Raw genomic sequence first — 15,747 nt, 5'->3', positions numbered from 1 at the left:
TTTATTAAAAACATTGGTTTGACGTGTCCTGTAAATCAGAACGAGTGGTGTGGAAATAATTGTGCCATTAATTATGTTGTCGAACTAATTACATATATTACATTAAATAGTGGAAAGTGAGAAATATAATATTTGGCAGAAACTGGACTGCAGCAGAAGAGAAACAGCGCTGGTTGTGACAAAGATAGGTTGGAACAGAAATAGCTGCTTTCTTACTTCCCTAATGAAAGGACAGGCTGAATTATGTTAGGGAAGGCAAATGCCTCACCTCCACTGACAGGAAGGCAATGTACCACCACATCACAGAGTCCCAGGCTAATGTCACCACAGTGCAAGCTAGAAGTGGCAATAGAAACTAGAAGCAGCCCTATGCCCTCCCCCCTGATCTGTAGCAGTGGCCTGGAAAACCAGTGGTCCTTGCTTTCCCCCCAGTGCATACACACACACAAACACAAACACAAACACAAACACAAACACAAACACAAACACAAACACACACACACACTTTCATATGCCCCATGCTGACAAGCAATGAACTTGTGAACAAATCACAGCAAGAAGAATCAACAATTGTAGCATGTACATCTCCTGCAAATAGAATCACTGAGGTCCTCCTCCGAGGGCCTTCTGGTGGTTCCCTCCCTGCGAGAAGTGATGTTACAGGAAACCAGGCAGAGGGCCTTCTCGGTTTTTTGCACCTGCCCTGTGGAACGCCCTCCCATCAGATGTCAAAGAAATTAACAACTATCTGACTTTTAGAAGACTTCTGAAGACAGCCCTGTTTAGGGAAGTTTTTGATGTTTGATGTTTTAGCGTGTTTTTAATATTCTGTTGGGAGCCGCTCAGAGTGGCTGGGGAAACCCAGCCAGATGGGCGGGGTATAAATAATAAATTATTATTATTATTATTTCTCTGCAGAGACAAAAACCACAAGTTAAAGTTGAAGAGCACAACGACATCAGCTAAAACAGGACTATAGAAATGTGCTTTGCTACCTGCCTCCTACACAAATACAAAACCATAGAAATAATATATCTACCTACACTGTGTTCAGTTTATTACTACAGTGGCTATCGTGCATCTTTCTGCATCTCCCTTAAGGCCAGAGGGCTTGCCTTGATCCCACTCTTCCACCACCAACGAGCATCCACAGTCCAGGGAAAGTAACAAATTGGGTCCATGTCCCTTGAACCATTTGCCAATTGTACTTTACAAGGCAAGGCCCATTGGGTTCATCTGCCCACCACCGCCATGCTAAGACATCAAAAGCCATGAAAGTATATAAACTGGAGAATGCACAAAATGTGATTGATCTAGAAAATCCTGCTGGGCAGTTGTGTGTGCATCAATAATAATAATAATAATAATAATAATAATTTATTATTTGTACCCCGCCCATCTGGCTGGGTTTCCCCAGCCACTCTGGGCGGCTTCCAACAAAGATGAAAAATACACTAAAATGTCACATATTAAAAACTTCCCTGAACAGGGCTGCCTTCAGATGTCTTCTGAATGTCAGGTAGTTGTTTATCGCTTTGACATCTGATGGGAGGGCATTCCACAGGGTGGGCGCCATAACAAAGTGCGCTTTGTTATGAGGAAGCGATGGGAAATTCTGAGGGGGGTGGATGAAGTAGCAGAGTGAACGTTTTCCTTGACATCTTGGCACTTACCACGCTCAGCCTTCGCAGGGTACGGAGCAAGAAAAAATGGATTATGCCCTAAACAACAAACGGCGAGTCATTCGTTTAGTGCTGCAATGGGCTGCTTTGTATGGAGATGTCCTGCAAGAGGACGAAGCGGCAATGGCCTTTCTGGAGGTAGGGCGCAATTGCTTAGTACTGCTGTTTTGTTGGAATCAATATTAACTAGTTACTGAGGCAGGAGAGCTGAGCCAAGACTGTTTCCCAAGCTTTAGAATTCTCCTTCCTAAGGACGTTACATTCAAGCACAATCAACTATAGATGTCCTTCTTGGGGTTTTTGCATTGCTGCTGCAAACAATATCATGCCTTGTTGCCACTGGCTGCAATTTCAGGGAGGAAAGTGGGGGTGGAGATACCAGTCTGTTTTCTAATACAGAAACAATCACATTGAAAGAAATGGACATTGTGAGAATATGGAAACTAGACGTTTCCAGTGCAATCCCATGCATGTAATACTACTTGGCAGTAAACAGTACTGTGTTAGGTGGCGCTGTGGTCTAAACCACTGAGCCTCTTGGGCTTGCGAATCCGGTTGGCGGTTCGAATCCCCGTGACGGAGTGAGCTTCCATTGCTCTGTCTCAGCTCATGCCAACCTAGCAGGACAAAAGCATGCCAGTGCAAGTAGATAAATAGGTACCGCTGCAGCAGGAAGGTAAACAGCGTTTCTGTGCGCTCTGGTTTCTGTCATGGTGTTGCATTGCGCCAGAAGCAGTTTAGTCCTGCTGGCCACATGACCCGGAAAGCTGTCTGTGGACAAACGCCAGCTCCCTTGGCCTGAGAGCAAGATGAGCGCCGCAACCCCATAGTCGCCTTTGACTGGACTTAACTGTCCAGGGGTCCTTTACCTTTTTTTACTCTGTATAGAATTGCAGTCAAAATGATGTTCTGATTAGCATACTGCCCCCCTCCGTTTTTCACGGGAAAACCATGGCCGTTACCTGGGAACACCAACCAAGCTATTTCAGAAATAATAAAATATTAAATGTGTACAGTGTATTTTTTAAATACACTTAATGGCTCCAAATGGTTTCCAGAGAGTGGTAGGGGATGCTTTATCCCATGTTGATGGCCTTTCAGCCGATTCCCTGGTGGCCCGTTGGAATGTGGAGTTAACCAGGGCTATTGACTGTTTGGCTCCGAAGCGCCCTCTCCGATTGCATGGAGCCCGGACAGCCCCGTGGTTTTCCACGGATCTGAGGGCAATGAAACAATCGTTGAGACGGCTAGAGCGCCGGTGGCGGATAACTCATTCCGAATCTGACCGGACACAGGTTAGAGCTCAACAACGAGCCTACCAAGTGGCGATAGCGACGACGAAGAAGACTTTCTTCGCCGCCTCTATTGCATCTGCAGAAAACAGCAGCAGGAGACTTTTTCAGGTGGTTCACAATTTAGCGGAACCACCTGCAACATCGGGGCCCAGTACGGGCCACATGTTCTCCTGCAATGATTTTGCAAAGTTTTTTGCAGATAAAATCGCTCAGATTCGGGAAGAAGTAGACTCCACCGTGGGAGCAGTGCCGGGGCGGGAGAGTGCTAGAGTTCTGTCTAGTCAAGTTGAGTGGGATCGATTCCAATCTGTTACCTCCGAGGATGTGGACAGGCTGCTTAGACGAGTGAAACTAACCACCTGTCTCCTGGATCCTTGCCCATCCTGGCTTATAAAAGCTAGCCGGGAAGGACTGGGCGATGGGCTTCGTGGGGTGGTGAATGCTTCCCTCCGTGAGGGAGCCTTCCCAGACCACTGAAAGAGGCGGTTATTAAACCGCTTCTTAAAAAACCATCTTTAGATGCGACCACGATGGCCAATTATCGCCCAGTCTCAAATCTTCCATTCTTGGGCAAGGTGATTGAGCGAGTGGTTGCTGAACAACTCCAGGCACGCCTGGAAGAAGCGGACCATTTGGATCCCTTCCAGTCGGGATTCAGGCCTCATCATGGGACTGAAACTGCCTTGGTCGCACTGGTTGATGATCTCCGGTGGGCTAGGGACAAAGGTGAGAGCTGTTTCCTAGTTCTGCTGGATCTCTCAGCGGCGTTTGATACCATCGACCATAACATCCTTCTGGACCGTCTTGAGGGGCTGGGAGCTGGGGGCACTGTCATACAGTGGTTCTGCTCCTTCCTCCTGGGCCGTGTTCAGAAAGTGGTGGGGGGGGGATGAGTGTTCAGACCCCTGGGCTCTCATTTGTGGGGTGCCTCAGGGTTCTGTCCTCTCCCCCATGCTTTTCAACATTTAGATGCAGCCACTGGGAGAGATCATCAGGAGGTTTGGGCTGGGTGTTCATCAGTATGTGGATGATACCCAGCTCTACCTCTCTTTTAAATCAGAACCAGTGAAGGCGGTGAAGGTCCTGTGTGAGTGTCTGGAGGTGGTTGGAGGATGGATGGCGGCTAACAGATTGAGGTTGAATCCTGACAAGACAGAAGTACTGTTTTGGGGGGACAGGAGGCGGGCAGGTGTGGAGGATTCCCTGAATGGGGTAACTGTGCCCCTGAAGGACCAGGTGTGCAGCCTGGGAGTCATTTTGGACTCACAGCTGTCCATGGAGGCACAGGTCAAATCTGTATCCAGGGCAACTGTTTACCAGCTCCATCTGGTACGTAGGCTGATACCCTATCTGCCTGCAGGCTGTCTCGCCAGAGTGGTGCATGCTCTGGTTATCTCCCGCTTGGACTACTGCAATGCGCTCTACGTGGGGCTACCTTTGAAGGTGACCCGGAAACTACAACTAATCCAGAATGTGGCAGCTAGACTGGTGACTGGGAGCGGCCACCGAGACCATATAACACCAGTCTTGAAAGACCTACATTGGCTCCCAGTACATTTCCGAGCACAATTCAAAGTGTTGGTGCTGACCTTTAAAGCCCTAAATGGCCTCGGTCCAGTATATCTGAAGGAGCGTCTCCTCCCCCATCGTTCTGCCCGGACACTGAGGTCCAGCTCCGAGGGCCTTCTGGCGGTTCCCTCACTGCGAGAGGCCAGGTTACAGGGAACCAGGCAGAGGGCCTTCTCGGTAGTGGCGCCCCCCTCTGTGGAACGCCCTCCCATCAGATGTCAAAGCGATAAACAACTACCTGACATTCAGAAGACATCTGAAGGCAGCCCTGTTCAGGGAAGTTTTTAATGTGACATTTTAGTGTATTTTTCATCTTTGTTGGAAGCCGCCCAGAGTGGCTGGGGAAACCCAGCCAGATGGGCGGGGTACAAATAATAAATTATTATTATTATTATTAAAAATCCCTAACTATAAGCTGTAGTCAAGCAAAGCTCCTTGGCATCATCGATGCAAATGCAAGCCAAGTACCGCAAATGACCCCATAGCCGCTATCACTGTTTGACTAATCCCTTTTCAGGTGTCCATATCAAGGCTTAAATGAACTTGCAAGGAAGAGGGAATTTTCGTGAGCACACTATCTCTGCTGCCCTCATGGCGCTGGGTGCAAGTTCAAAAGTGATTGCCTGCAGCATGGAAAACTCCTGTACTTGGGGGGGGGTGCAATTTGGAGCCCAGATTTTTCACGGGAGCCCGTGTGAATACAGGAGATTTCTCCCTGCAAACAGCCCCCTTTGAACTCGTGGAAGGTGGCAGGAGTGGAGCCAGTGTACCCATGCGTTCACGTAAGCCTCTACCTGCAATCCTAAGTAGGGCTTGAGTTTACCCTGCTCTCCCCAAATGTTTCAGTCCATGAGATGGAAAATCAAAAGAGCAGATCTTACTGCCATGTTTAAACATGATGATAATAAATAAATAAAATAATAATAAATAACTGGCTAGGTTTGACCAACACGAGTAGATAAATAGGTACCGCTGTGGCAGGAAGGTAAACGGTGTTTCCGTGCTCTCTGGCATTTGTCGTGGTGTCAGAAGTGGCTGCTGGCCACGTGACCCGGAAAGCTGTCGGTGGACAAATGGCAGCTCCCTCGGCCTGAAGCATGATTTGAGCCGCACCCAATAGTTAAGTTGGACTTGACCACCCAGGGGTCCTTTACCTTTACCTTTTAAATAACTGACACTGTCTCTCTCTTTAATGACATGGAAGATCTGTTGCTAGAGGTGACCATCTCACTCTGCCAACTCCATCTCTTGAGATAATATTGGATTAGAGGTGGAGTAAGATTCAGAGGGCATCTTCCATCCTTTTGAACTTTTCCAATGCGGACATTTGTTTCTCCAGTATTTTTCAGGAACCCCTATTGAACCGTTTTTCTTTGTAGTCAGCCCACCTGCAATACATATCTTGACAAGTTGACTGTCTCTTTGTATTATTGTTTGAAGGGTGTTCTTTTTCATTTAATAGGAGTTTTATGTATGTGTATCAGATGATACGAGGATGATTACAGCCCTCAAAGAGCAACTACCAGAGCTAGAGAAGACTATGAAACAAATGTAAGCATAACCTTGAATTTGTTCATCTCTATACTAGCTTTTGCAAATGTGTGAAACCAGAGAGAAAGCTTCACTGTATTCCATCTCCCCATCAGCAAAGAATTTAGCTAGAACTTTTTTTAGAGTTTGTATACCAAAAAGAGTAGGAAGACATATAGTATTATGAAATGTCATTGTGCTATTGAGCAATCAACCACGGTTTAGCATGATGTCCAAGCCAGGCCAACGAAGTGGAGTAGGGAAACTTGAAGTGCTATGGCATCCTACCATACATCTGTGTTTCTAGATGTTACATGAGAGAGGAAGAGGAGGACTGCGGTTTGCAAACATGCATTTTGAATCCTGCAAAGGAATTCAGTACGTTTCTGAGCACAATTCAAAGTGTTGGTGCTGACCTTTAAAGCCCTAAACGGCCTTGGTCCAGTATATCTGAAGGAGCATCTCCACCCCCATCATTCTACCTGGACACTGAGGTCCAGCGCCGAGGGCCTTCTGGCGGTTCCCTCACTGCGAGAAGCCAAGTTACAGGGAACCAGGCAGAGGGCCTTCTCGGTAGTGGCACCCGCCCTGTGGAACGCCCTCCCACTAGATGTCAAAGAGAACAACAACTACCAGACTTTTAGAAGACATCTGAAGGCAGCCCTGTTTAGGGAAGCTTTTAATGTTTGATGTATTACAGTATTTTAATATTTTTTGGGAAGCCGCCCAGAGTGGCTGGGAAAGCCCAGCCAGATGGGCGGGGTATAAATAACAAATTATTATTATTATTATTATTATTATTATTATTATTATTAGACTCTTGGGTGAAGGAGCTTCCACCTGCCACTGCTTCTTTGCTCTAGATTTTTGGGGAAGGGCCACAGCTCAGTGGCAAAGGATCTGCTTTACACGTAGAAGCCAATACCTGTCTTTTCCAGGTAGAATCCCTGCCTGAAACCCCACAGAGCTGTTGCCCGACAGTGTAGAAGATGAACACTGAGATTAATGGAATCTACAATCCACTAATGGACTCACTGGAAATGCAGCAACCTATGTTACTGTGTTCCTCCTCTTGAAACAGCTTTGCTTCAAAAAACAAACCAACTTGATCTCTTTTTTCATACATAATGCAAAGCAAGGATTCTTTGAATGATTAATTAAATGCTAGAAGAGTTCTTTTCCTAGCCTCATGGGGAGAAGGAGAGTGGCATGCACAAGCCTGAGGCTTCACTTGCGTTTTGCTTGTGCACATAGTGCCAAACCATGGTTTAGTGTTACGTGTGAACCAAACCACTGTTGCTAAAATCTTCCAAATTTCACCCTCCAAAAATATGCTGTATTTTTCTTTTTGCAGATCAGAGGATGCTAAAGCACCACAGAAAAAGGTAACTATTTTGACTGCTCGGCCCACATAAAATGTTAAACTGTTATTTTCCCAACCGCTAAAGGCAAGTGCACACCTGTGGATTGGCAAGTACATCTTTACTATTGTATCCTGTCCGGCGCATCGGTATCGTTTATACTTTGGAAAGCACATTGGTTGTGCAGATGTGCTATAGTTTTGTGTGTACGCATAATGTTACATGCATGCGGTTAAAACAGAAGATGTGAAGGTGCCCTGAGAATTTAGTCTCCAAAGAATAAGCAAGTCCACGCAATGAAATTCGATCAGATCTATGGGTATTCTGTTATTCTTTCTCCCACGCACACCATCAGCTGTATAACACATCACAAAGTTAAATGATGGGATTCACCACCACAGCATACAGTGGTGGCTGCCAACTTGGATGGCTTCAGAAAGGGATTAGGCAAACTCATGACCAATAGCCGCTAGCCACACAAAGGCTTTGTGTAGACAGCCTCCAGTATCAAAGGCAGTATGTCTCCAAATCACTGAGGTCAGCTCCCTTAGGGCAAATGGTCCACTGTCCCACCAACCTCAGGTTGCTCTCGGCCAGCCCCCACCCACCTGCCTTCTCAATAAACTGTCCAGGTGGTGGCGCTGTCTTCTCAGCTTCCTCAGACCTTGTAGAACTCAGCAGGAAAGAGGATGGGGACAAAAGGATTCTGATAGGGGCTCTGGCTCCACCTAGTGTTGGTCTTTCTGCCTTCTGCCCCACTAGTCCCATTGAGCACCAGCCACCTCTGCTCTGAATGCCAGTTGCTGGGGAGGGCATAGAATCGTAGAACCGTTGAAAGGGACCACAGGGGTCATCTAGTCCAACCCCCATTCAATGCAGGAATCTTTTGCCCATCGTAGGACTCGAACCCACAACCCTGAGATTAAGAGTCTCGTGCTCTAGAGCGAGGAGAGTGCTTAATAGGCAAGATGTTAAATTGTTTTTACATGCAACAACTGTGGCAAGAGTATTGTTAGCCCAGAAATGGAAACAAGAAGAAATTCCGACGAAAGAAGAATGGCAGACGAAATGAATGGACTATGCAGAATTGGACAAAATGACAGGAAGGATTCGAAACCTGTGGGACCAGAGATTTACAGAAGATTGGAAGAAGTATATGAATTATTTGAAGAGCAACTGTGATCAACAAATTACACTAGTAGGACTACAAGAAGTTTTGTAAGGAGAAATATACGAAGTGTTACAAAGTAGAAAAAGAGATATTGGTTATGAGTTTGAAATGAAATAGGGAAGATAAGAAATGCATACTGAGAGATTAGATTGGAAAATTTTCAGAGAGGATTGATGGAAGTCAGAAATTTGAATAAGATGTAAAAGTATGTTTAATTAGTGTTGAAAATGATATGTTAAAAAAACTAATAAAAATTATATATATATATATATATATGTATGTGTGTGTGTGTGTGTGTGTGTGTGTATATATATATATATATATATATATATATATATATATATATTAAAATAGAGCGAGGAGAGTGCTGTTGCGCTCATGCCCTGTCACGGGCACCTGGTTGGTCATTGTGAGAACAGATAGCTGGACTAGGTGAGTCTTGGGCCTGATCCGGCATGACAACTCTTACGTAATATGCAGTAGCTTTCTGGAAAAGTTTTCTGCTTGCATTTACAGTCATGGCATTTTGCCGGGTTTGTTTCCCCAGCACAAAGTTCTCTTGCAGCACTTCAACACGAGTGACGAAAGAACGCAAAAACGGCAGCCCATAAGGGGAAGCGATGAACGTAAGTCATTGAGTATGATCACAGGACTTGGGTGATAGAAGAAAAGGACCACCAGGAATTTTGTCCAGGGTTTCTTCTAATGTTGAGACGGCCCCTGAGCTGGGTTAGGAGTGGTCAGGATTAAACCATCTTCTCCCCCCTAGCAACTCACCGCCCTTTCTTAGTCTGCCAAGCATCAAGGACTGGTATTTACTCGACCGCCTCTCCTGGTCTGCCTCACAGTGGACCTTAAGGTCCATGAATAACCATAGTTTAGAGGTCCTGGGCCCTAAGGAAGTCAGAATATCCTCCACCAGGGCCAGGGCCTTTTCAGTGATGACCTGGTGGAATGTTCTGTCCCATGAGACTAGGGCCCTTCAGGATTTAACCTCCTTCCATCAGGCCTGTAAGACAGAGCTATTCTGCCTGGCCTTTAATTTGAATTCAGCCTGATCTTTTATTTCCCTTCTCTTCCCTCCCCCTCCCCTTTTATGAAGATTACCCACTCTGAGACCCCACAGCTAATTCTCCCCTGGCCTCCTCCTGGACTAATTCCGCCAGCTAGCCCTGGTGACTGTCTAATGCTTATTAGATGGATTTCCCCCAAATTGATTTCTGAACTTTGAATTTTATTGTTATTCATGTTTTTATACTGTATTTTATGCTGCTTTTACAATTAAGTGTTTTAAATTTGTGGTTAGCCGCTCTGAGCCTGGGTTTTGAACCGGGGAGGGCGGGGTATAGCTAAATATTTATTATTATTATTATTATTATTATTATTATTATTATTATCAACAAGGATAAAGATGCATGCCTACTGCCAATCTCTGGGACTTTCTGGTTCAGCTCCTACTCCTCCTTGCTGTTGGTGCCCTGCTCTCTCAACAGCATGTGAGAGGTGTGAGGAGCAAGGAGAAGCAGAAGCAAGCCTCCACAGCTCTTGCCTCCTCCCTCTCGGACAAAGATGGGGATCCTGTGGTTTTCCAGATGTTCTTGGACTCCAGCTCTCCTTCGCCCCAGCCACAATGGTCGGGGGTGATGGGAGCAACATCAACTTCCCCATCTCTGCTTTAGGATTGGGCCTAGGAGAAGCAAGAAACTATGGGGCCCACTGAGAATACCCTCCCCTTTAACAAAATAAAATAAAATAGGGCAGTGCTAAGTTGCATACAGTTGTAATGCAATACCTCAAGGACCACCTCTTTCCATATGAACCTACTCGTGTGCCTCCTCCTCGAGAGGTTCGGAGGGTGGCAACATGAGAACAGGGCCTTCTCTGTAGTGGCTCCCCATCTGTGGAATGCTCTTTCCAGGGAAGTTCACCTGGCACCTTCATTATACACCTTTAGGTGCCAGGCAAAAACATTCCTTTTTAACCAGGCCTTTGGTTGATCCGATTTACATCCTATGCCCTTTTAAAATGTATTCTTTGTGTGGGGAGGGGAGGGGCTATTGGGTTGTTGTTTTTATTTTTATTAGGTATTTTGTGGTTTTATATCTTGATTTTATTCTGTGAACTGCCCTGAGACCCCAGGGTATAGGTCAGTATATAAATTCAATAATAATAATAATAATAATAATAATAATAATAATAATAATAATAACTGAATTCATATATTGTATTTTAATATTTTGTTGGAAGCCGCCCAGAGTGGCTAGGGAAACCCAGCCAGATGGGTGGGGTATAAATTATCATTATTATTATTATCATCATCATCATCATCATCATCATCATCATATTCTGCATCCTACCTTGTTTCATCTTCTTACAGCCCTTATTCATGATGTGCCTTGTTTCTGAAGTTTTGTTCAAGGTGTACTGCATTGACCAAACCTACACTACAATCCGCATTCCAGTGTTGTCTTCCGTAAAAGAAGTTATCAGTGCCGTAGCTGACAAGCTGGGCTCTGGAGATGGCTTGATATTAGTAAAGATGAGCTCGGGAGGAGGTAAGGGCATTTGCATAATCTTTAACACTCCTCATTTACCTTTTGGGCAGCAGACCATGAAGGAATGGGGAAAGCTCGCACTGATTTCTTTAAATACTTTTCGTGTTTCATTTTTAATACCTGGCAAACCGGACTGCACCTTTCGCTGTGGGCAATGGAATCTAAATTTCTGCGCCTTGGCTGTCATCAACCTCCCCACAGTCCCACCCCAAAATCTGCAGCCAGAAACCTCAGTCTGAAGCCGCAGCACATTACACAAATTAGATCCATGGCCAGAGTGTGAATGTAAGCTTTCAGCCTTTAATTATAGATTAATCCAATGGATTGGTTTAGTTGTACGTTAATCAGCTAAAGCTTTAGTTGATTACTTGGGAGGCTGCGCATTAACGGCTCACCTGTTTATTTTTAAGGCTGCCCCATGTGTCTGGTTTTCCACTGTTGTGTAGAATGATGAAGAGAATATTAAAGATATTCTTTCCATCTCACCATGATGAAAATCATTAAACTGGAAATCACCTCACGGTTCGTTTAATAGATTAAAAAAAAGGCACATATGTACCCTGTACGTTTTCGGAAATAAGCAAGTATGTTTAAACTTAATTGATTCATTGGTTTAAAAGCCAGGCGATGAATCAGCTGAAAATTATCTAGTTGGTCGGCAGACATTAAACTTGATTCAGTAATTTGGCTGAGGTATATCTTCCCTGGTATTTTTAAATAAAAAGGCTTTTTTAGTAGTATATCTGTGTTAGGATCGGTGAACTGCCCTGAGATCTGTAGTTACAGGGTGGTATATAAACTGAAATAATAATAATAATAGCACAACAGCTTTGTGGTAATAAATGAGCTCTGTCTGGCGGAAAGACAGGATACAAATTTAACAAATAAGGATGCAGCCCTATTTACACTTAGCTGACATGGTCCTCCTGCTTTCCGTTTTCTCCTCACAACAACCCTGTGAGGTAAAAAGGTAAAGGGACCCCTGACCATTAGGTCCAGTCGTGACTGACTCTGGGGTTGTGGTGCTCATCTCGCTTTATTGGCTGAGGGAGCCGGCGTACAGCTTCTGGGTCATATGGCCAGCATGACTAAGCCACTTCTGGCGAACCAGAGCAGCGCACGGAAACGCCGTTTACCTTCCCGCTGGAGCGGTACCTATTTATCTACTTGCACTTTGACGTGCTTTCGAACTGCTAGGTTGGCAGGAGCAGGGACCAAGCAACGGGAGCTCACCCCGTTGTGGGGATTCGAACTGCTGACCTTCTGATTGGCAAGCCCTAGGCTCTGTGGTTTAACCCACAACGCCACCCGCGTCCTACCCTGTGAGGTAGGTTAGGCTAAAAAAAAGTGATTGGCCCAAGGTCACCCAGTGCGCCTCATGGCTGAGTGGGGATTTGATCCTTAGTCTTCAAGTCCAAAATTTGAACCACTACACCATGCTAGCTGCCATGCTGCCTTTGGGTGGCCTATGAATGTATTTCATGTCCCCATTCAACCCACCTTCTTTCCTTAGTATTTATGTGTGGGTAAGGCTTGAGGTGGGGGGAACAGCGTTCTATAAATCCTATGGGAATCCTCCTTGCATGGGTGGTGTGCTCAAGATGGACGAGATCATGCCCTATATGTTTTCATTTGGTAAAATATAGGGTGGGTGGGGTTTTTGGGAGAGGGGAGGGAGGGTCCTACGGCGAAAGCTTTGTTTTGATGGAAGATTAAATATTTGACCTTTAAGGCCGACCATTAGTTGAAGGGAAGTCTTTAAGAAAGGTAGCACTGCGTTGAGGTACGACTGCTGCTTCCAATTTTGTGCGGCGCTGTGAATTCTGACAGAGTTAATTAAAGCTACATTGGAACGCAAATAGAAACTGTTGTCGGGGACAATTCTTTTTCCGCAAATGAACTGATACCAGGGGTGTCCCTATTCTGCAATTTCAATAGGATTTCTTTCACCAGAGTGGGAGGCATTCTGGTGGACCTACGCTGGGACAAAAAGATTTATAAGGCAGTTAATTAGCCCTTCTGAACCAATCCGTGACGTGCAGGTATCTTTTGTTGATGGGATTGCGAGAGCTAAATATAACTGACAGCACAATCTTACGCATCTCTTCCAAAAAGCCAGCCCAACCATTGCTATTACATTCCGAAATGAATTATTATGTTATATGTTAAGGTTGCTGTGTTAAAACTTTCCCCACCTTCATCTGAATGTGATAAATCTCATTGACAGCTCTTTAGACCCATTTTCCTGAACAGGAACATCAGTGTTTTTGTCATCAGCCTTCTTCCAGCGCTGTGGATTAAACCACAGAGCCTAGGGCTTCCCGATCAGAAGGTCAGCAGTTTGAATCCCCACGACGGGATGAGCTCCCATTGCTTGGTCCCTGCTCCTGCCAACCTAGCAGTTCAAAAGCGCATCAAAGTGCAAGTAGATAAATAGGTACCGCTCCAGCGGGAAGGTAAATGGCGTTTCCGTGTGCTGCTCTGGTTCGCCAGAAGTGGCTTAGTCATGTTGGCCACATGACCTGGAAGCTGGACGCCTGCTCCCTCGGCCAATAAAGCGAGATGAGAGCAGCAACCCCAGAGTCGTCCTCGATTGGACCTCTGATGGTCAGGGGTCCCTTTACCTTTACCTTCTTCCATTTATAGAGGACGCCAGTGAAGTCTTTCCAACTCAGACTCAGAAACAAGCTTCAGGTACTTGGGAATGCTCACCTCAGGTGAACACAGGAAGGCCTCAGATACATCCTTTGAAGAGTTCCCTACCACCACGCGCACACTGATTTCCCCAGGGTCTAAGCAGGCCCCATGCAACACAGTGGAGAAATCTCTTGCTTTGCTGGAAGGATTTGAAGAGCTTCCTCTAGGACAGCTGGCAGAGTTGCCATCACACCAAGGACAAATAGCACAGAGTGGGTTTTCTCAAATCACTTTTCCTATGGGCAGTTCTAGCAAGGGAGATGTTGTGCGAGAGACGTTGTCCCCCAGACAATCTGGGGTTGGGAGCCAAAAGTCAATTCTCATAGAGAACTTTTCTGTGGCGATCACACAGGGTCCCCGGACGTTTCACCGTCTATTGATCCCTGTGCCACCACTTTATTTCTCGCTGCCACCACCCAGGCCCTACCTGGTACAATACTGAGTCCAGTCAGGGTTAAATTGGAACATAAACTTCTGTTTATTTATTGCAGTCTCAGTCAATTACAGTCATGGGGTGCCTATTCATACCTATAACTTCCGCTCCCTGCTCTCACTCATTAAACCACCTCACAGATTTTTACTTGTCTTCCTAGTTCCTAACTGTTCCTGACTCAGCTTATTTCTCTACACTAACTCAACCTACCCACAGACTCTATCCCAATTCACTCCCACTCCAACCAACCACCCAACTCCCAATGAACTCCTCCCTTCGCCCCTCCCAGAGCTGGTTTTATAGTCCCTCTGACTCCACCCCCCAGGTTCTGATTGGGTAACCTGTTTAACTATTTCACCTCCAGCACTCTCATATGTTAACGTTACACCATCTTACCCTAAAGGCAGCCTTTAGGATTGACAGGGCAAGGGGTGCTCTGCTAGCCCAAGAATTGGGCTTCCCCATCCCCAGCTTTCCCAGATGCAATCCTTCAAAGAACACCCCCCCCCAAAAAAAAAGGAAGGGCAATGGAAGCATTTCTCCATAGGCTGCTGCCAAGAAGAGCTTGAGAAATGATCCAAGTTCCTCCTAATTTTTTGTTGAAGAACTCTTGATGACTCCAAGTTAGTCTGAGGAAAGCGGGGAAGAATTCACCCATCTCCTTTACACTTCATGCCAGGGACAGTTTAAAAAGTAAGGTCGCTAGAGATTTGAGTCCCAGTAGAATGACATCGCCGTTTAATGGTAGACACTGGTCTGCTTCAGAAGAGGGTCTCATCATAACTGAGAGCATCATAACTGCAGTCCAGGCACCTGAAGATCTTTACAAGACAAAGATCAAATCCCATAGCTGACCTGGAACTATGAATACAAGTAAAATGTTGTTGCTGGTTTTTGTTGTTGTTGTTGTTGTTTTTTAAATTATTGTTAACTTCCTGTTGTTTTTCTTAAAGATGCCAGCTTTTCTAGGAGCAGTATAGATTGATTGCAATGGAGAAAAGAGTCACGTGGTTCTACTACGGACGTGATTAGAAAAACATTGGGATCAAAAAATTAACACTCATAAATTTGGTATATGAAAGAGTGTTACGGAGTGTAATGACAATTGAAAACAAACAATGAATGTCTGCCTCAGTGGTCTCTGTACTGTGTACGTAAAAATTGTTTGGCGTAAAAACACAAACAAATAAAAAACAAATTTTATATATCCAAATCACAAGTAATGCCGCCGACTGAGCCGCTACTAATACTTATCTAACCTTTGAGTGCCACACACAAATATTTGAATGTGTCATCCAGTCGAGTGGGCTCTCAAATTATAAAAGCTGCCCTTCCAAATGGAAGAGATTCTCTCAAATTCCACCGTAGGCATCCATTCTGTTTTGTTCCAATGAGAAGTCTTGACAACTTACTTTTCTTGTGAGAATGGGTGTACGTTTTCTATAGTATATCCC

The 15,747-nt window shown here is 45.3% G+C and overlaps 1 protein-coding gene across 3 annotated transcripts in view; it reads left to right on the top strand.

Annotated features, from left to right (window-relative positions):
- Nucleotides 1–15,747, top strand: part of RAPGEF4 (Rap guanine nucleotide exchange factor 4) — a 163,774-nt gene that overhangs the window by 127,762 nt on the left and 20,265 nt on the right. For all 3 annotated transcript variants that reach the window (XM_079977051.1, XM_079977050.1, XM_079977052.1), the window contains 5 exons: nt 1,670–1,820; nt 6,009–6,097; nt 7,431–7,461; nt 9,156–9,234; nt 11,017–11,163. In XM_079977051.1, coding sequence (XP_079833177.1) covers nt 1,670–1,820; nt 6,009–6,097; nt 7,431–7,461; nt 9,156–9,234; nt 11,017–11,163 — 497 coding nt within the window. The remainder of the gene's footprint in view (nt 1–1,669; nt 1,821–6,008; nt 6,098–7,430; nt 7,462–9,155; nt 9,235–11,016; nt 11,164–15,747) is intronic.

This window comes from Podarcis cretensis (assembly GCF_951804945.1).
Source record: "Podarcis cretensis genome assembly, chromosome: 1".
NCBI classification, from domain to species: Eukaryota; Metazoa; Chordata; class Lepidosauria; order Squamata; family Lacertidae; genus Podarcis; species Podarcis cretensis.
This window is presented reverse-complemented; position numbering and strand designations above follow the sequence as displayed.